General features: G+C 48.7%; 1 protein-coding gene across 1 annotated transcript in view; it reads left to right on the top strand.

Moving 5' to 3' along the window:
• The window catches only part of EIF4EBP1 (eukaryotic translation initiation factor 4E binding protein 1), a 33,192-nt gene extending 22,390 nt beyond the window's left edge, over positions 1-10,802 (top strand). The window contains exons 2-3 of the mRNA XM_025395178.1: positions 7,547-7,726; positions 10,367-10,802. Coding sequence (XP_025250963.1) covers positions 7,547-7,726; positions 10,367-10,398 — 212 coding nt within the window. The 3' untranslated portion in view covers positions 10,399-10,802. The remainder of the gene's footprint in view (positions 1-7,546; positions 7,727-10,366) is intronic.
• The last annotated feature ends 11,352 nt before the right edge of the window (positions 10,803-22,154 follow it).

Consider the following 22,154-nt stretch of genomic DNA (forward strand, 5'->3'; position numbering starts at 1 on the left):
GAGTGCAGTGGCCGGATCTCAGCTCACTGCAAGCTCCGCCTCCCGGGTTCACGCCATTCTCCGGCCTCAGCCTCCCGAGTAGCTGGGACTACAGGCGCCCGCCACCTCGCCCGGCTATTTTTTGTATTTCTTAGTAGAGACGGGGTTTCACCGTGTTGGTCAGGATGGTCTCGATCTCCTGACCTCGTGATCCGCCCATCTCGGCCTCCCAAAGTGCTGGGATTACAGGCTTGAGCCACCGCGCCCGGCCTCTTCATATTTTTAAAGTAAATTCCCTTTTATTAGTTTCTCTTTTCTCTTTCTAGACTTACTGCCATCCAATATTGGACCCCTAATTTATTATCCTTTTGCCTGTTGTTCATCTCTCTTTGTCCTTTTGTTTTTCTTTCTTTTTTTTTTTTTTGAGACGGAATCTTGCACTGTCCCCAGGCCAGAGTGCAGTGGCACAATCTTGGCTCACTGCAGCCTTCGCCTCCTGGGTTCAAGCAGTTCTCGTGCCTCAGCCTCCTGAATAACTGGACTGCAGGTGTGCATCACCACACCCAGCTAATGTTTTGTATTTTTAGTAGAGACGGGGTTTCACCATGTTGGCCAGGCTGGTCTTGAACTCCTAACCTCATATGATCCCCCCGCCTCAGCCTCCCAAAGTGTTGGAATTGTATACATGAACCACCGCACCCAGCCTCTTTTGTTTTTCTTTAAGGTTTTCTGCTTCCTTTATTACCTGTTTCCTCCTGTTGGTTTGCTTAGATTGCTTATTTTTTGACACAGGGTTTCACTCTGTCACTCAAACTGGAGTACAGTGGCGCGATCTTAGCTCACTGCAGCCTTGGACCTCCTGGGCTCTGGCGATCTTCCCACCTCTGCCTCCTGGGTAGCTGGAACTACAGGTGTGTGCCACCACACTTGGCTAATTTTTGTCTTTTTTGTAAAGACAGGATTTCACTGTGTTGCTCAGGCTGGTTTCAAACTCCTGGGCTCAAGCAATCAGCCTGCCTTGGTCTTTCCTTTCTTTCTTTTTTTGAAAGACAGGGTCTTGCTCTTTCGCGCAGGCTACGGTGCAATGGCATGATTATAGCTCACTGCAGCCTCAACTTCCTGGGCTCAACTGATCCTCCCACCTCAGCCTCCCAGAGTGTTGGGATTACTTGTAGGTGTGAGCCACTGCACCAGGCCTGGCTGTTTTTATTTAAGGGTGGGGAACTCAGGAGCTGACCAGGAGTCCCTTGTGAGGCCCAGAGACTGATGGGTTCCATCTGGTGGCTAGCTGGTTTTATTCACTGCGGACCCCCGTGCCACAATCAGTTTCTGTGGGTCTTTATCTTCACTCTTTATTCTGAAGCAGGGGAAAGGAGAGGGCTTAAGGCTCACCATTCAGGAGGTCAACTTTAATTTCCCTGTCACCCCTCTCCTTGGGGCAAGGGACACCTGGCACCCCTCTGGTAAGTTTGTTCAAGAGAGTAAACCTCAGGGCAGCTGCTAGATGCTGGTAAGAACCTGGGATTTCCATTTTCCATACAGACTTCCAAGCAGTCTCCTTGTTATCAGCTCCCATCCCCAGATTCCATGCTGTGCCTAATTCCTGAACCTTCCTGGGGTTCTCTGGGGCAAACGGAGAACTTGCTCCACCCCCATCTCCCTGCACTTCAGTGTCACCCGCTTGCTCCCCTTGAGATCGCTGACTGCTCCTGTACTTGCCTCTGTCTTTACCTGTTGTGATTTGGGATGACAGTTGGAGCTCTCCCTGCATCCAGATTGGAGAACGTGCTTGTACTTCTCATTCTTGGTGTTTGGCATGACTTTTGAGAGGAGCAGGAGAAAAATGTCATGGCTCTGCCATCTTGAAGTCGCTTTGATCCTCAAAAGCACTTCATACTCTTTGTTTGTAGTGACCTAGTGGAGGTGGGTCATTTACCCCAGTGTAGAGAGGGCCTGCTGAGGACATAGGACCTCAGCAGGACATAGGACCTCAGCTAAAGAGGTTTTGTTTTCCTTTTATTTATTTATTTATTTATTTATTTATTTATTTATTTTTTGTGACAGAGTCTCACTCTGCCTCCCAGGCTGGAATGCAGTGGCACGATCTCAGCTCACTGCAACCTCCGCCTCCCAGGTTCAAGTGATTCTCCCACCTCAGCCTCCCGAGTAGCTAGGATTAGGTGTGTGCCACCATGCCCGGCTAATTTTTGTATTTTTAATAGTGGCGGGGTTTCACCATGTTGGCCAGGCTGGTCTTGAACTCCTGACCTCAGGTGATCCGCCTGCCTCAGCCTCCCAAAGTGCTGGGATTACAGGAGTGAGCCACTGCGCCCAGCCTGTTTTGCTTTTAAAGATGAGATCTCGCTGTGTTGGCCAAGCTGGTCTGGAACACCCAGCCTCAAGTGATCCTCCAACCTTGGCCTCCCAAACTGTTAGGATTTACAGATGTGAGTCACTGTGCCCAGCCGTAGCCCCCACCTTTGGCTAAAGTTTTATGTGGAGGCCACCCTAGCATGATGCCACTCCACCTGCCAAACACACACACAGAGGTTTCTGTCAGAGCACACCTGACCAGCAGCCCTGAAGGGACCTTGGCATCTATCCCGCCCTCTCGAGTTTCCATTTCCTGACCTTGTACATGGGCCAAGTGTCCGCCGCACCAAGAAGTTCTGCAGCGGGCGTCTTCAGCCAGGCTTTGAGGTTTGTCTTTTTTTTTTTTTTTTGAGACAGGGTCTTGCTCTGTCTCCCAGACTGGAGTCCAGTAGTGCCATCACCGCTCACCACAGCCTCGATCTCTCAGGCTCAAGCGATCCTCCCACCTCAGCCTCCCACATAGCTAGGACTCCAAGTGCATGCCACCACACCTGGTTAATTTTAAAAAAATTTTAGTAGGCCAGGTGCAGTGGCTCACGCCTGTAATCCCAGCACTTTGGAAGGCCGAGGCAGGCGGATCACCTGAGATCAGGAGCTGAAGACCAGCCTGGCCAACGTGGCAAAACCCCATTTCTACTAAAACTACAAAAATTAGCCAGGCATGGTGGCAGGCAACTGTAATCCCAGCTACTTGGGAGGCTGAGGCAGGGAGAATTGTTTGAACCCAAGAGGCGGAGGTTGCAGTGAGCCAAGATCGCGCCACTGCACTCCAGCCTGGGCAACAGAACGAGACTCCATCTCGAAAAAAATTTGTAGATCAGGTCTTGCTGTGTTGCCCAGGCTGGTCTCAAACTCCTGGGCTCAAGCAATCCTCCCACCTCAGCCTCCCAAAGTGCTGGGATTGCAGGTACAAGCTGCCTCACCCGGCCTTCGGCTGACTTTCTGAACGCTGCTGTTTACTCCTCACAGCCCCCTCCCCAACTAAAATACTCTGATTTTATTAGGTAAAATTAGGATTCTTATTTTTAAGTGAGTGTGGTAGGCATGGGACAAAGGGCACGGAGGCTTTTTCTTTCCCTTTTAAGTATAATTAATGATTTAATTTTTTTTCTTTTTTTTTTTGAGACAGAGTCTTGCTTTCTCTGTTGCCCAGGCTGGAGTGCAGTGGCATGATCTTGGCTCACTGTAACCTCCGCCTCCCAGGTTCAAGCAATTCTCTTGCCTCAGCCTCCCAAGTAGCTGGGATTACAGGCATGTGCCACCACACCCAGCTAATTTGTGTATTTTTAGTAGAGACAGGGTTTCACTATGTTGACGAGGCTGGTCTTGAACTCCTGACCTCAGGTGATCTGCCTGCCTCGACCTCCCAAAGTGCTAGGATTACAAGCATGAGCCACCGTACCTGGCCTGTTTTTTTTGTTTTGTTTTGTTTTGTTTTGAGACAGGGTCTTGCTCTGTCGCCCAGGCTGGAGCGCAGTGGCGCGATCTCAGCTCACTGCAGCCTCTGCCACCCAGGTTCAAGCGATTCTCCGCCTCAGTCCAGAGTAGCTGGGATTACAGGTGTGTGCCACCACGCCCAGCTAATTTTTGTATTTTTGGTAGAGACGGGGTTTCACCATGCTGGCCAGGCTGGTGAAAGCAAGATCTTCAAGAAGTTATGTGTACTCCCATACTCATAGCAGCATTATTCACAACAACTGAGAAGTGAAAGCAGCCCAGGTGTCCATCAGTCAGAGGAAAGGATAAGCAAAATATGCACACACTCACAATGGGATATAATTCAGCCTTCAACAGGAAGGAAATCCTATCACATGCTACAGTGTGGAGGAACCTTGAGGACATTATGCTAAGTGAAATAAGCCGGTCAGGAAAAGGTAAATCCTGTATGATTTCACTATATAAGATATCTAGAGTAGTCAAAATCAGAGAGACAGAAAGTAGAGCCCTGCTTGCCGGGGCCTCAAGGGAGGGGGGAAGGGGTGTTGCTGTTGAGTTTCAGTTTCGCATGATGAAAACGTTTTTGGAGATGATTGGCGGTGATGGTAGCACAACACTGAGAATTTACTTCACACTACTGAACTGTCTCCTTAAATTGTTTAAGATGGTCAATGTTATGTGTGTTTCACAATTTTAAAAAAATCACCAGGGGCTGATGCCCTTTAAAAAGGCTCTCCAGATGGTTGCTGGCCCCTGGGCTCTTCTTTGAGAGTATTGAATCTTAACTCTTGGGTTTCACTCTATGGTAAACAAACCAACAAGAACAAAAAAAGTGTGGCTCATGCCTGAAACCCCAGCACTTCGGGAGGCTGAGGCCGGTGGATCACTTGAGGTCAGGAGTTCAAGACCAGCTTGGCCAACATGGTGAAACCCCATCTCTACCAAAAAATACAAAAATTAGCCGGGCGTGATAGCACATGCCTGTTGTCCCAGCCACCGGGGAGACTGAGGCGGGAGGATTGCTAGAACCCAGGAGGCCGAGATTGCAGTAAGCCAAGATCATGCCACTGCATTCCAGCCTGGGTGACAGAGCAAGACTCCATCTCAAAACAAACAAAAAGCAAAGTTGGGGGGAAACAAAAAGGGGGGGACTCTTGCCGAGTCTCAAAGATTAAGAAACAACAGAAAAAAAGTGGTCCCATCTGGAGCCAGGATGTCCAGCCATGTGTCCACTGAGTCCCCAACCCGCTGCCTGGACCCTGTGGTCTCTGGGCTTCCCTTCCCTCTGGGGAGGGGAGATTGTACAACCTCAAGCCTTGCAGAGTGGAGCAATGCCACCTCTGGCTTCTAGAACCAAAACAAATCTGGGTCACTTTTTAAAAAAGAGAGTTAGAAATTGGTCTTCCCTTACCTCCTCTCACTGTTGCCCTGGCCCTGCAAAGAGAGGGCACCACTGCCCTCCATTTGTAATCTATTGGGCTCATAGACACTCAGACCTAGAAGGTGCATGGGTCTTTATTTTACAGATGAGGAGACGGAGGCCCAAAGCAGGGAGTGCAAGGAGCAGCGTGCACAGGGTCACACAGCTGACTGGGAATGGAGCCCAAATGCACCCTGGTTCTTTCCTTTACACCCCTCCTCCTAAGAAACAGCTGTGTGCTGGAGTCCCACAGGCAATGAGCAGGGCTGTCAGCTTCAGCATCACTGCCTCTCCTGCAAGGGGACAGGAGAGTAAGACAAGTGACTGCCTGGAGGGGCTGCAGCCAGACTAGAGGAACACGGCCAGCAGGTGAAGTTTCTCTTTAGGTATCTCTCTACATTCCTCTGCCCTTCAGCATCTCAGGTCCGCCTCAGCACAGAGCCCCGTTTCGTGAACTCACACTCAGTCTCCGAGATGGAAATTCGTGCCTTTCAGGAGTTTACAGAGAGTCCAGTGCTGAGGATCAAGAAATGAATTTCAATATGTACAACTATTATGGATCCATAAAAATTAAAAATGAAAAAAGTAAAATAAAGCATAAGAAATGAATCTCAGCTGTTGGAATGCCACTCATCATAGCCCCTAAGTGAGGGAGAGATTTCAAGGTTATTGCTAAGGAAGGGCATTCCTGAAGTCCTTAAATCATGATTCCCAAACTTGGGTTATTCATATTTTATCTGCACAATTATTACTATATCTTGCATTCCACTTGTACAGATGTTTAACATTTCTTTATATCACCTTAGCTTTTGAATTTGGCTTACATTATTTTATTATAGAATCTATAATATAGTATAATATTATTTGTACATTAAAAGGAATTGCTATCACTACTATATGTGGAACACCAGATTCACTTGCCATAAATAGAAGGTAGCTATAAAAAGATATAAAGGGGCTGGGCACGGTGGCTCACGCCTGTAATCCCAGCACTTTGGGAGGCCAAGGTGGGCAGATCATGAGGTCAAGAATTTGAGACCAGCCTGGCCAACATGGTGAAACCCCGTCTCTACTAAAGATACAAAAAATTAGCTGGGCGTGGTGGCACACGCCTATAATCCCAGCTACTTGGGCGGGTGGGGTAGGAGAATTCCAAAGTCAGTGATACACTGGCAGGACACACTGGGGGCCTCACAAAGGAGAGGGGCTCAGCAAGAGAGCCTTTGGGGGCAAGGAGAGCCCGCCCTTCACTCCTGCCTCTGGCTCTTCTCCGCAAAGCCCAGGCATTTCTCTCTTTTTTTTTTTTTTTGACATAGGGTCTCACTACAGCCTGGACCTCCTGGGCTCAAGCAATCCTCCCACCTCAGCTTCCCGAGTAGCTGGGACTACAGGCACGTACCATCATGCCCAGCTCATTTTAACTTTTTTGTAGAGATGAGGTCTGTCTAAGCTGTCCAGGCTGGTCTCAAGCTCCTGGGCTCAAGCAGTCCTCCCACCTTGGCCTCCCAAAGTGCTGGGATTACAGATATGAGCTATCACACCCGGCAAAAGTTATTATTTTTACTACTCTGGTTGAATCACTTAATTTTCTGTTTGGTCATTTGTAAAATGCGGCTATTCTGGTTATCCCACAGGAGTGCTGTAAGGACAGGACTGAATAATGAATAGAAATGCATTTTTTCCACCATGGTATGTGATTGTCATGGGTAGTTAACACTGAGCCCTGGTGGGTGAGTGAGCTGAGGGGCTTTAGGGACAGAGCACAGTGTGCACAGAGCCCTGGGAAGACACAGGTGCAGTCGGTGGCCTGCAGACCCCTTCCATTGGATCATTCCATGTGAAGGGGAGTCAGGGCCATTTGGAGGTAGCAGAGTTCTGAGTGGCAGCCAGGCCCCCAAATAAGCCTCATTACTCTGACTTTTTTTTTTTTTTTTTTATATGAAAAGGAGTCTCGCTCTGTTACCCAGGCTGGTGTACAGTGGTGCAATCAGCTCACTGCAACCTCTGCCTCCCAGGTTCAAGTGATTCTCCTGCCCCAGCCTCCTGAGTAGCTGGCGTTACAGGCTTCCGCCACCACGTTGGCCAATTTTTGTATTTTTAGTAGAGACGGGGTTTCACCATGTTGACCAGGCTGTTCTCAAACTCCTGACCTCAGGTGATACGCCCACGTTGGTCTCCCAAAGTGCCGGGATTACAGGCATGAGCCACCGCACCCAGCCTCCTCTGGGTTTTTCAGGAGCATCTGCTGCCTCTTCTGCAGCCACACCTTTAAAAATTGGAAAAACCAGCAGGCAAGAGGTTGCAGGTGGCTTGACCAACCTCCCTGTGCCCTTCTAGGTACCAGGATCATCTATGACCGGAAATTCCTGATGGAGTGTCGGAACTCACCTGTGACCAAAACACCCCCGAAGGATCTGCCTGCCATTCCCGGGGTCACCAGCCCTTCCAGTGATGAGCCCCCCACGGAAGCCAGCCAGAGCCACCTGCGTAATAGCCCAGAAGATAAGCGGGCAGGCGGTGAGTGTTGGGGCTTGGCCAGGCTCTACCTTGGGAAAGGGAATGTATTAGCAATACCCTGGAGTCCATCCACTGGGGTGAATTCCAGGGAGGAGGAATGACAGGGACTCTGCCCTACCCTCTAAGGAGCAGCTCAGAGCCCAGAGGGTGAGAGTAGGGATGGGGAGGTTGAACTCTTCATTGATAGCAACTTTCCCCCTGAAAAGGGTCCAGGCATCTCAGGAAAGGTGATCTGGCACCTTTGGGTCATGTAATTAGTGGGGAGTTTGTTTGAAATGGCAGTGGCTGCACACAGCAACTTTCATAAGCATCTGCCTCTGTATAATTGTCCCTGAAGCATTTCCACTTGGAACACACCCATGATGTTTGTGGTGCAAGAGACAAGTTATCAAAGACACAGTGTACTTGTCCTTTGGGAAATTACATGTCTACAAGATAAGAAATACATCCGGGATGCCTCCTGTTGGGCTGTTGTTCCCTAGTGGATCTTTATGAAGGCAGGTAGAAACAATGCAGCCAGTTGTCTCTGCCGATTTGACATTTGGTAGCTGGGTCCTTCCTGCTGTCCCCACCTCCCGAGTAATTAGAGCAGCCACGCTGGTAGTGGTATAAATGAATGCACTCTTTGTGGCATCTTGACTGGCTTGGCAGAGTGTTGGAGTTCTCTGCTGCAAGATGATGCAGCGTAAGCACTTCCAGGCAACTATACTCAGATTGGAACCTGCCAACCCTTCACCCGGAAGGCCATACCCCAGACCCAGACAGGAAGCAGCAGGGACCTCAGCTGGGCTTGCTCTGTTGACAGCAGCAGAATTCATCTCCCCAGGGCCTGCAGGACATGATTCATAATTACCTTGGGAACCTCACAGTACAAGAGAGACAATAGTTGCCTGTGTCTTAGTCTGTTTTTTTATGGCTGTAACCGAATACCTGAGAGTGGGTAATTTATGAAGAAAAGTGGTTTATTTCTTACAGTTCTGGAGGCTGGGAAGGCCAAGTACATGGTGCCAGCATTTGCTCGGCTTCTGGTGAGGGCCTCCTGCTGCATCATAACATGGCGGAAGGCATCACAGGGCAGGAGGGGCACATGAGAGAGAGCCAAGCTGGCTTTTTATAACACTCTCGTGATAACTAGCCCACTCCTATGGTAACCATTAATCCAGGAATGGGCTAATCTATTCATGAGGACAGAGCCTTCATGACCCAATTACCTCTTAAAGGCCCCACCTCTTAATACTGTTACATCGGTATTACCCCATTAAGTTTCTGTATGAATTTCAAACCATAGCATTCCAGCCCTGGACCCTCAAAACTCATGTCCTTCTCATATACAAATATATTTATTTGGTCCCCATATCCCCAAAGACTTAACACGTTGCAGTCCTAGCTCAAAAGTTCAAAGTCCAGAATTTCATCGGAATCAGATGAGACTCACAACATGATTCATCTCAAGCTTAATTTCCTTCCAGCTGTGAGCCTATGAAACTAAACAAGTTATCCCCTTTCAAAAAATAGGGACTCTCCCTGGCCCCTAAAAACATCAGCTGGCGGCCAGGCACAGTGGCTCGTGCCTGAAATCCCGGCACTCTGGGAGGCTGAGGCAGGATGAATACTTGAGGCCAGAAGTTCAATACTAGCCTGGGCAACAATGCGAGACTCCATCTCTACACAAAATTTTAAAATTAGCCGGGCATGGTTGTGCATGCCTGTAATCCCAACTACTTGGGAGGCTGAGGCAGAAGGATCACTTGAGCCCAGGAGGTCAAGGCTACAGTGAGCTATGATTGTATAACTGTACTCCAGCCTGGCCAAGAGACTGAGACCCTGTCTCTAAAGAAAAAAGCAGAAACAACAAAAAAGCCCAAGTGATATAGTTTAGATATTTGTCCCAGCCCAAATCTCATGTTGAATTGTAATCCCCAGTGTTGGAGGTGAGGCCTGGTGGGAGGTGTTTGGGTCATGGGGACAGATCCGTCACAGCTTGGTGCTGTCCTCATGATAGTGAATGAGTTCTCTCCAGATCTGGTTGTTGTAAAGTGTGGGAGCGCCACTCCACCCTCTCTTTTGCTCCTGCTTCTTCCATGTGACATGCCTGCTCCCACTTTGCTTTCCACCATCAGGAAAAGCTCCCTGAGGCCTCCCCAGAAGCCAAGCAGAGGCCAGCATCATGCTTGTGCAGCCTGCAGAACCATGAGGCAGTTAAATCTCTTTTCTTGGCTGGGTGCGGTGGCTCACACCTGTAATCCCAGCACTTTGGGAGGCCGAGGAGGGTGGATCATCCGAGATCAGGAGTTCGAGACCAGCCTGGCCAACATGGCAAAACCCCATGTCTACTAAAAATACAAAAATTAGCTGGGTATGGTGGTGGGCGCCTATAATCCCAGCTACTCTTTTGGGAGGCTTAGGTAGGAGAATCGCTTGAACCCAGGAGGCAGAGGTTGCAGTGAGCCAAAATTGGGCCACTGCACTCCAGCCTCGGAGACAGAGCGAGACTCCATCTCAAAAAAAAAAAAAAAAGACAACTTATTTTCTTTATATATTACCCAACCTCAGGCATTTCTTTATAGCAATGAAAGAATGGCCTCATATACCAAGTATTCACCCATTATTGACCTGGCCCTCTGTCCCCTCTCTCCCCAGGTGAAGAGTCACAGTTTGAGATGGACATTTAAAGCACCAGCCCCTCAGGGCCTTCCTGGGAGGAGTCCCACCAGCCGGGCCTTATGAAAGTGATCATACTGGGCAGGCGTTGGCGTGGGGTCGGTCACTCCAGCCCTTTCTCCCTCACTCAGGGCACCTGCCCCCTCCTCTTTGTGAACACCAGCAGATACCTCCTTGTGCCTCCACTGATGCAGGAGCTGCCGCCCCAAGGGGAGTGACCCCTGCCAGCACACCCTGCAGCCAAGGGCCAGGAAGTGGACAAGAACAAACCCTTCCTTCTGAATGATGAGCAATTCCAGCCTCTCGCTGCTGGGGGCGCAACCACCCCTTCCTTAGGTTGATGTGCCTGGGAAAGTTCCCTCCCCCTCCTTCCCTAAGAGAGGAAATAAAAGCCACCTTCGCCCTAGGGCCAAGAGTTGGGCCCTGTCTGAGCTTTTTTCAACCCCGTGTGGTAACTAACACCAGCTGCTATCTGTACAGTGCTGCTGCTTTTTTTTTTTTTTTTGAGACGGAGTTTCACTCTTGTGGCCCAGGCTAGAGTGCAGTGGCGCGATCTCGGCTGACTGCAACCTCCACCTCCCGGGTTCAAGCAATTCTCCTGCCTCAGCCTCCCAAGTAGCTAGGATTACAGGTGCCCACCACCACACCCAGCTAGTATTTTTTTTGTATTTTTAGTAGAGATGGGGTTTCACCATGTTGGCCAGGCTGTTCTCGAACTCCTGACCTCAGGTGATCCACCCACCTCGGCCTCCCAAAGTGCTGGGATTATAGGTGTGAGCCACCACACCCAGCCTTGTACAGTGCTTCTAAAGCATGGGCCTGTCCTTATTTGATTCTGACTCTGATCCTGTGGGTAAGTACAACAACTGTTATCCTCACTTTATAGCTGAGAAGACTGGCACAAGAACAGGTAAAATCGTGCAGCTGCTGAATGGCACATGGGACTGGGTTTGAGTCCTGCTACTCTTTTTTTTTTTTTGAGACGAGATCTTGCTCTGTGACCCAGGCTGGAGTGCAGTGGCATAGTCCTAGCTCACTGCAGCCTCAAACTCCCAGGTTCAAGCAATCCTCCTGCCTCAGCCTCCTGAGTAGCTGGGACTACAAGTTCATACCAGCATGCCTGGCTAAGTTTTTTGTGTGTAGAGATAAGGTCTTGCTATGTTGCCCAGGCTGGTCTTGAACTCCTGAGCTCTAGTGAGCCTCCCACCTCAGCATTCCAAAGTGTTGGGATGACAGATGTGAGCCACCACACCCAGCCCATACCCTGCTATTCTTGATCTCTTGTTTTTCAGTGGCAAGGCAGCTGCCTTGCTTCTGGGCGTTTTCCCCTTTCTCTCAACCCTAAGCCTGTCGAGTTTGGCACCTTCCCCTCAGGGCCCATTCCATGCAAGAATCAAAGGGAAGAGCCCCTGCCTTGGCCAGTGTGGCATCTGATCCACAGGCACTCGACCTTTGCCAACTGATCGCTTTGTGTGAGCTGTCATGGGCGGCACAAACACAGACAAGCTCTCTGCCTTGAAGATTTCGTTGAAATGTAAGATTTGCCCAAAAGTAAATGTAGCATAGGCTGGACACAGTGGCTCAAGCCTGTAATCCCAGCATTTTGGGAGGCTGAGATGGGAGGATTGATTGAGACCAGGAGTTGGAGACCAGTCTGGGCAATGCAGTAAGACCCTGTCTCTATAGAAAATTTTTTAAGTAGCCAGACATGGTGGTGCACACCTGTGGTCCTAGCCACTCGGGAGGCTGAGGTGGGAGGAACACATGAGCCCAGGAGTTCAAAGCTGCAGTGAGCCACGATTGTGCCACTGCACTCCAGTGACAGAGTAGAGGCTTCATGGAGGTGATGCTACAGCCGGGCCCTGGGAATGAGTGGGTTGGGGGAGGAAGGAGCCCAGTGTTGCCAAGTTCAGATGGTCTTGGGGAGCTGGGGTGTTCAGGGATGGGACATCAAGTAGCCTGCTTTGGTCAGAGCAGGCAGTTTGTATGGGAGAGAATCACTAACAAATGGCCAAAGTAGGGTGAGGTTTCTGAAGGTCTTGAATGCTAGCTAGGCAGAGATCTTTGCTGAGAAGCAACAGGAATTTCTCATTACAGGGTATGCTGGTGGGTGGATGGCCTATGAACAAGAGGCAGTGGCTGGCATTTACTTAACAAGCTCCGGGCACATAGCACTTGTCCACCTGCCATTTGGAGAGCAGCAGACCTTCAGTGGCCAAGTTGCTTTCTTGGCCTTTTCTATAGCTGGGTTGCAGCACCCTTCCCTCACAAGGACTGAAAGCAGCTGAGTCCAGGTGCGTGGTGATGTGTGGCAGGCCTGGCCTTTGGCATGTTGCCTCCAAGCACGCAGCAAAGTCTGTCCATATGGATGGAAAAGAGAGGCTAGGGATGGGCCACCACTGGTGCAAAGAATAATGAAAGCTTCAGGTAGGCTCAAAGGAGAGATTGGGTCAGCCTGCCCAATGCCTTAGCTTTCCAATAAAAGTGTCTTGCTCCAAGGCCAGGCACAGTGTTTCCTACCTGTAATCCCAAAGCTTTGGGAGGTCAAGGTGGGAGGATCACTTGAGGCCAGGAGTTCGAAAACAGCCTAGACAACATAGTGAGACCCCATCTCTACTACCAAAAAAATTTAAAAATTAGCTAGACATGGTGGCGCACACCTGTAGTCCCAGCTGCTTGGGAGGCTGAGGAGGGAGGATCACTTTAGCTCAGGAGGTCGAGGCTGCAGTGAGTTATGATCGCACTACTGCACTGCAGCCTGAGCAGCAGGCTTTAAAAAAAAAAAAAAGCGGCCAGATGAGGTGGCTTATGCCTGTGATCCTAGCACTTTGGGAAGCCAAGGTGGGTGGATCACTTGAGGTCAAGAGTTTGAAACCAGCCTGCCCAACATGGCAAAACCGCATCTCTACTAAAAATACAAAAATTAGCCAGCTGTGCTGACACATGCATGTAATCCCAACTACTCGGGAGGCTGAGGCACGAGAATCGCTTGAACGTGGGAGGCGGAGGTTGCAGTGAGCCGAGATTGCACCACTGCACTCCAGCCTGGGTGACAGAGTGAGACTCTGACTCACAGGAAAAAAAAAAAAAAAAAAAATTCTCATTCTGACATCCCACCAGAGGTCTTACCAGCCTACAGATCCATTTCCCTTCTTGGTCTTAAGTCTCAGGGTCTAAGAGACAGGTAAATAAATCATTTAAAAATTATTTATCTGATAGTTCAGGGGCCACAGTAAGACAATTTTTCAGGCTGAGCATGGTTGCTCATGCCTGTAATCCAGCATTTTGGAAGGCCAAGATGAGGATCACTTGAGGCCAGGAGTTTGAGAGCAGCCTGGGCAACATGGCAAGACCCCTATCTCTATGAAAAATAGAGATAAAAAGAAGAAATAAAAGAAGTGTGCCCCTTTCCTACTGAGCAAAAGCATCCCCCTGAGGACCCCAGGTGTGTTTTGTCATTTTTGGCCAGGTGCTGTGGAGTGGCCATGATCCACAACACAGTCCTTGTCCACAAGGAAGTTAAAATCTTGGGGAAAGCGAGACTGTTGTGGTCCAGCTGAACATGCCTGTGCATTGAGACCTAAAGCTCGTAGAGATGCTCACTATAGGGGACCATCACAGTTTGGCCCCTGCCACCCTCCAGCATCACCAAAACCACTGCTTTTGCAATTGGGAAACGCCCTGACAACTGTTGGACAGATACCACGTGCCAAGACCCAGAGGAGACAAATGAGTGTTTTTAGCTGTGTTATGTGTTCTCAAAGAGCTTACAACCTGATCAGGAGAGGAGAAGTACTCCAAGTAGTAAATGGTCATTGGAAATACAAAGCAATACTTGTGTGCTTGTCCAGTGAATGGAGGGGAGGCCGTGCATGTCCCAAGTTAGAGGAATCTGAGGTTTGAGAAGCCCTCACGGAGGAGGTGTGGCTTGATAGGACTGGTAGGATTCCTGCGTCATGAATGGCGTAAGGTACAGGAGCCCCCAGGAACAGGTGAGCTGGAGAAGCGTGGACGTGGTTAGGCTTTCTGTGCACGAATGAAGAGGCTGGCCTGACAGTGGAGATGGGAATGGGCTGTATTGGGAAGAAAGTTTGACACCCATGAGTGAGGTAGAGGGAGGAGGGATGTGTTAAAGGTTTCTGGTCCAGGAGATCCAGGCAAGAGGTCAGAAAGGAATTGCTGGTTTAGGAATTATGTAGAGTGAAGAGCAAGGAGGCCAAAGATGGAACCGTGGGGAATGTTCCCAGTGAGCATGAGTGGAGGAGTGTGGGGAGCTGAACTGCTGGTGATTTTCCAACGTCCAGGCTGCTACTGACACAGCTGTGGGCGTCGCTCCAACTTCCAGGTAGCCAGACAGGTATCAACCAGGCCGTCTTTTTCCTGGTGCCTTTAGTGCGACATTTATCAAGATGACTCAAGGAACAGCCCAAGGACATGTGGCCAATCAAGAAGGCTCATACTTGGCTGGGCGCAGTGGTTCACAACTGTAGTCTGAGCACTTTGGAAGGCTGAGGCAGGCCGATCACCTAAGGTCAGGAGTTCCAGACCAGCCCCGACCAACATGGAGAAACACCGTCTCTACTAAAAATACAAAATTAGCTGGGCATGGTGGTGCATGCCTGTAATCCCAGCTACTTGGGAGGCTGAGGCAGGAGAATCGCTTGAACCCCAGAGGTGGAGGTTGTGGTGAGCCAAGATCACGCCGTTTGCACTCCAGCCTGGGCAACAAGAATGAAACTGCATCTCAAAAAAAAAAAAAAAGAAGGCTCATAGTCTTGCCACCTGAAAACCAGTACTTCTAGAAGGGTGAGATTCAGCAAAAGACTCCAAGTGGTCTTCCAGGTAAATCCAACCTTTGATTTTTTTTTTTTTTTGAGACAGAGTGTCGCTCTGTCATGCAGGCTGGAGTGCCATGCCACAATCTCGGCTCACTGCAACCTCTGCTGCCAGGTTCAAACAATTCTCCTGTCTCAGCCTCCCGAGTAGCTCGGACTACAGGCACGTGCCACCACTCCCAGCTAGTTTTTCTACTTTTAGTAGAGTCAGGGTTTTGCCATGTTGGCCTGGCTGGTCTTGAACTCCCAGCCTCAAGTGATCACCACCCTCGTCAGTCTCCCAAAGTGCTGGAATTAAAGGCAGGAGCCACAGCTCAGGCCCCAGATGAACTCTGATTTAACAAACATTTACTAAGCGTCTAGTAAATGCTAGATCTTGAGGCAATACAAGAGAATTTTAAAACAAATACCTGGGAAAATGTGAAATAATCCAAGGAGGCATGATTAGGTACAAATAAATGGAGTGATAAATGTGACAGGTCAGCAAGACAGGGACAATCAGTGACAGTGGGAAGGATATGTAAGACTATAGAAGAAATTGAAGTTGCGCATGGTGATTCATACCTATAATCCCAGCACTTTAGGAGGCTGAGGTGGAGGTGATCACTTGAGGCCAGGAGTTTAAGACCAGCCTGCCCAACATGGTGAAACCCTGTCTCTACTAAAAATACAAAAATTAGTCGAGCATGGTGGTGGGTGCCTGTAGTCCGAGCTACTCAGGAGGCTGGGGCAGGAGAATCTTTTGAACCCAGGAGGTAGAGGTTGCAGTGAGCCAGGATCGCACCACTGCACCCCAGCCTGGATGACAGAGTGAGACTCTGTTTAAGAAAAAAGAGAAAGGGCTGGGCGCAGTGGCTTACGCCTGTAATCCCAACACTTTGGGAGGCCAAGGCAGGCGGATGACCTGAGGTCGGGAGTTCGATACCAGCCTGACCAACATGGAGAAACCCCGTCTCTACTGAAAATACAAAATTAGCTGGACGTGGTGGCACATTCCTGTAATCCCGGCTACTCGGGAGGCTGAGGCAGAAGAATCGCTTGAACCCAGGAGATGGAGGTTGCAGTGAATTGAGATCGTGCCACTGCATTCCAGCCTGGGTAACAGAGTCAAAAAAAGAAGAAGGAGAAGAAGAAGAAACTGTATTAGCAAAAGTATGTCTAGAATGAATGAATCCAGCATGTGTAAGATACTAGGATATTTTTAGTCAGTTGTGTGTTGCTGGGTTGGGTAGCACGTAGCAGGCTTAGATAGCATGGGATTTAATTGTTGGAACCAAAAAAAAAAAAAAGAATGAGTGGAATGTCAAATAAAAAAAGATAGAATGTCTTCTGCCTGTCTGGAGCTTCACTACAATCTTATTTTGGATCTCCATAATTTATGAGGTTAGTATTTTTACTTCTGTTTTACACATGACCATGGCTAGTGAGGGCCAGAATTAGAATTCCAACTCCTATATTTTCAGCCCCAAAAACCTATGGGGTTTTGTTTTGTTTTGTTTTGTTTTGTTTTTTGAGACGGAGTCATGCTCTGTCGCCCAGGCTGGAGTGCAGTGACTGGATCTCGGCTCACTGCAAGCCCCACCTCCCGGGTTTACGCCATTCTCGAACTGCCTCAGCCTCCTAAGTAGCTGGGACTACAGGCGCCCGCCACCTCGCCCGGCTAGTTTTTTTGTATTTTTTTTTAGTAGAGACGGGGTTTCACAGTGTTAGCCAGGATGGTCTCGATCTCCTGACCTCATGATCCACCCACTCGGCCTCCCAAAGTGCTGGGATTACAGGCTTGAGCCACCGCACCCGGCTGTTTTATTTTGTTTTAGAGACGGGGATCTTGCCCTGTTGCCCAGGCGGGTCTTGGATTCCCGGCCTCAAGTGATCCTCCTTCCTCGGCATCCCAAAGTGTTGCGATAACAGGCATAAGCCACCATGCCCAGCCTCCAAAACCTATGCTCTTAATGCCACACTGTGAATAGAACTGAAGTCTGGGCTGTTCTGACTCTGAGCTTTAGGCAACTGGGATACTGGTTGGAGATGTCAGAACAGGCAGTGACAGGTGAGTGTCAAGGTAAAGCAGGTAGAGAAGAGACCTGGGGCCAGGAAGCCATTCAGGTGTTTGGTGAGTTGCTTAGAATTCATGGGTTTGGGGGAGTGAGGTAGTGAAAACGAAGGAGTGTAAGGTTGATAGCCTTTTCTCGTTTACTCAAGGGTTATTTGTTGAGAGCCTACTGTATAGCAGGCGCTGTTTTAAGCACTAGGGGTAGAGTGGATAACACAAAGCCCTGCCGTCAAGGAGCAGACCTTCCAATGATGCAGCAGCTGTGTGTGCACCCCGCTTTCACTGTGGACATCACAAACCTGGCCTCCTCCAAATAAGGTGCAGAACTGAGCATGGCCAACCCTTCCTCCCCGCAAGCAGAGGACATGTGCTCCTTGCTGTGGGACAATCAGTCCTGCATGGAGGAACCAGCACCCCAGTGACAGGCCATAGACGAAAATAACTGAACAAAGCCCTGTTTTTTGTCAGCAGGAAAAGGCAAGGAACCCGCTTAGTGCAGGTTAACGGAGCGGGGGGCTGGGGGGAGTGCGACCCGTGAGGATTAGGTTTTGCTGAGTTTAACACACTCCAGAGAGTATGCTGCAGGGACAGTAGGGAAGAGAAGGGCTCTTGGGCCACAGCAAACTGAAGGCGAATCCCTCCAACCCCCAGCTGCAAATCAGAGGCCGTTTCCTATGCAAAACACTATAGGAAGCCGTTTTCCAAAGGAGGAGCCTTAAAGCCGCCCTTGTTTCTTGCTCTTGGGTTCTGCGGAGAAACGATGTTGCAAGACTCGTCTTTGTGCTGCCGCCTGCTGGAAGAGTTCATTAAAGCAAGGAAAGCTGGGTACGTCTAGGAAATGGTTATTGCACTCCGTTAGGTGAAAAAAAGTGAGGATGCCATATGTATTCAAGACTTAAGCACATTTCTCCACATTTTTTCTATCGAGATCATGCAACTGGATCTTCATTCTCTAAAAGGAATACTAAGGAAAAAGGTTTCCAGACAGAGTGGCCAGGATTGTGTTGTGGGGCAGAACCAGAGGTAGAATAGAATATGCCTGTGCTGCCCAGACCTGGTTTGGGACAAGCTAGTTATGTCCCTGCTTCCTCCCTTCGACCAAGCGCAGCCATGCACGTGGTCATACTGCTCTTTGATCCTCGACCCACCTCTCTGGCCAGCAGCAGCCAGCTGGCTGTATCCGCCAAGGAATTCCAGCCAGGAACACAGTTTACTCTTGTCTGGCATTTCTCAACCCGAGCTTCCACCATGAAGTTGCATTTAAACCTTTTTCTAGGCACTGCACTACCTTCCAAAAACAGTCAGGACTCTGGGCTGTTCAAAACTTCCTTAGCCTCTATAGGATAGGTTTCAGATTTGCGTAGGAATTGTGGATATAAACGTAGCCATCACTCAGGTTATCCTCCAACTCCTGGGACAGTTTCAGCATTTTTTTTTTTTTTTAACACGGAGTTTCGCTCTTGTCTCCCAGGCTGGAGTGCAATGGCACGATATCAGCTCACTGCAACCTCCGCCTCCCAGGTTCAAGCAGTTCTCCTGCCTCAGCCTCCCAAGTAGTAGCTGGGATTACAGGTCCCTGACACCTTGCCCAGCTAATTTTCGCATTTTTAATAGAGACAGGGTTTCACCATCTTGGCCAGGCTGGCCTTGAACTCCAGACCTCAAGTGATCCACCCACCTCAACCTCCTAAAGTGTTGGGATTACAGGCGTGAGCCACTGCACCTGGCCTAGTTTCAGCTTCTGAGCTTTTCAGGAACCAACCAAAAAACCCACTCACAGCTCCCCAGCCTCTTAACTCCAGTGAGGGACATCTACAGCAATAGGAGAAACCTCTGATGACCTACACAGAGACACCGATACCCAAGTATTCTTTTACATTTTTAAATGTAATTTTTAAATTTGTTATTATAAATTGACAAATTATAATTGTATACATTTATGAAGTACAAAGTGGTGTTATGACATATGTATACAGTGCGGACTGATTAAATCAAACTGTTTAACATATCCATCACCTCAAATCCTTTTTTTTTTTTCTTTTTTGAGACAAGATCTCACTCTGTCACCCAGGCCGAAGTGCAGTGATGTGAGCAGAGTTCACTGTAGCCTCACCTCCTTGGGTCAAACAATCCTCCTGCCTCAGCCTCCCGTGTAGCTGGGGCCACAGGCATGCACCACTGCACTCACCTAATTTTTTTATATTTTTGTAGAGACAGGGTCTTGCCTTGTTGCCCAGGCTTGGATATCAATTTTTTGTGGTGAGAACATTTGAGTTTTATTCTTGGCAATTTTGTGTATTTTTCTCTTTTTTTCTTTAAATTTCTTTTCTTTTCTTTTTTTTTTTTTTTTTTTGAGACAAAGTTTTGCTCTTGTTGCCCAGGCTGGAGTGCAATGGCGGGATCTTGGCTCACTGCAACCTCTGCCTCCCGGGTTCAAGCGATTCTCCTGCCTCAGCCTCACAAGTAGCTGAGATTACAGGCACCCGCCACCACACCCAGCTAATTTTTGTATTTTAGTAGAGATGGGGTTTTACCATGTTGGCCAGGCTGGTCTCAAACTCCTGACCTAAGTTGATATGCCTGCCTCGGCCTCCCAAAATGCTGGGATTACAGGCATGAGCCACCATGTCCAGCCACTTTAAATTTCTTCAAAAAATTTTTTTTAACTCTTAATCCCATGACAGATTACTCTTGGCAATTTTGAAATATATAATATACTATTATTAACTATAGGACACCCAAATACTCCTTAAGCCTCATGAACTTTGCCACAGTCTTATTCAATTCACTAACAGATTATGTTAGTAATGCTGGTCTGATTTGGGATAAATAGCATGACTTCCTCTCCATTTTCCTCCATAGATGGCATCTATCTATCTGTCTTATTCCATTTTGTGTTGCTATAACAGAATACCTGAAGCTGGTTTATCTGTAAAGAAAAGAGGTTTATTTGGCTTATGATTCTGGTGGTTGGAAAGTCCAAGGGCATGGCACAAGCATCTGCTTGACTGCTGGTGAGGACTCGTGCTGTGTCACAACATGTCAGAGAAGCAGAAGGGGAAGTGAGTTATGTGCAAGAAAGGGACCAAACACCTCACTTTAAAACAATATGAGCTTGAGGGAACTAATCTATTCCTGTGTGAACTAACCCAGCCTCCAGAGAAAGACATTACTCTATCCTAGCCCTGTGTGGGGATGAGTGCCCCTAGTCTTTGCAGTGAGCCAAGATCCCGCCATTGCACTCCAGCCTGAGTGACACACAGAGACTCCATCTCAATAAAAAAAAAAAAAAGGCATTAATCTACCTTAACATAGTCACATCATAAAGGCACCACCTACCAACACCATTATATTGGCAATGAACTTTCAACATGAGTTTTGAGGTGGACAAACCACACCCAAAACATAGCAACATTTAAACTAGATTAGCCTTTTGCATTACAAGGGGCCAACATACTGCCCAGGGGCAAAAGATTATCTTGTGTGGGAACTTTGTAGTGTGTATACCATGTGGCTTACTACCTGTGTCTCTTCAGTCATAGTTTGGGAGATCTCAAATCATAGAGGAACAAGATGGTATCACTATTTTTTGCTGTAGTCAAGATATGATTGGAAATGCCATTCAATCATGAGCAGATAGTCCTCCTGTTGACAAGATATCCTATTTACCACTTTCAACCAAAACCTTCAGCCACTGCCTCTTCTCCCTCCTTAAGAATTCAGTTCTTCCTTCCTTACATTGAGCCTGACTGCTTCTTTCAGGTTGCTGCAGGGCTAAGGATGGGCCACCCCAAGCAGGAGGACATTGTCAGCCCAAGGGAAAGCTGTTGATCCTGACCTGTCAGACAGCTGGCCAGTCATGCACAGGGCTCACACAGACTGACGTGAGCAAATACAACTGCTTCAGCGGCCAGATGGGTATTTGGATTCCATGGGTGCATGACAAAGGGCCCTGGGTCTTGGGCCTGAATCAAGAAAACTTAAATCCTTAAGTCAGTAACTGTATTAAAGTTCATGGTTCAATCAGAACCTTCCTTTTGTCAAGGAAGAGAGAAAGGAGGTCATGACATTGTCTCTTCTCAAGAGTCCATTTCAGCCAGGCACGGTGGCTCACGCCTGTAATCCCAGCACTTTGGGAGGCCAAGGTGGATGGATCGCTTGAGATCAGGAGTTCAAGACCAGCCTGGCCAACATGCTGAAACCACATCTCTACTAAAAATACAAACATTAGCTGGGCTTGGTGGTGCATGCCTATAATCCCATCCTCGAGAGGCTGAGGCACAAAAATCACTTAAACCCGGGAGGCAGAGATTGCTGTGAGCTGAGATGGCACCACTGCACTCCAGCTTGGGTAAGAAAGCAAGACATTGTGTCAAACAAACAAACAAACAAACAACAACAAAAAAGAGTCCATCTCGTCCCCTCCATGATGCAGGCAAGCTCACTCTTAGATTTCCCCTACTTCAGGTCTCTCGTGACTGCTGTCCTCTTGACTTCTCCTAGATATTTGGGTTTCTTGTACTACACAACTTCATTCATACTCTTAAGTGCCAGCACCATGATTCATTGCCTGCCGGTTCCAGCAGAAAAACCCACCTACCACATCCTGGTCAGAACTTGATGTGACTGGGGTAAAGGAAAAAGTTCATCTCAGGCCAGGCGCGGTGGCTCACGCCTATAATCCCAGCACTTTGGGAGGCTGAGGTGGGCAGATCATGAGGTTAAGAGATGGAGACCACCCTGGCCAACATGGTGAAACCCCGTCTCTACTAAAATTACAAAAATTAGCCAGGCATGGTGGCGCACACCTATAGTCCCAGCTACTTGGGAGGCTGAAGTAGGAGAATCACTTGAACCCGGGAGGTGGAGGTTGCAGTGA

Source organism: Theropithecus gelada, chromosome 8 (assembly GCF_003255815.1).
Source record: "Theropithecus gelada isolate Dixy chromosome 8, Tgel_1.0, whole genome shotgun sequence".
Classification (NCBI taxonomy): Eukaryota; Metazoa; Chordata; class Mammalia; order Primates; family Cercopithecidae; genus Theropithecus; species Theropithecus gelada.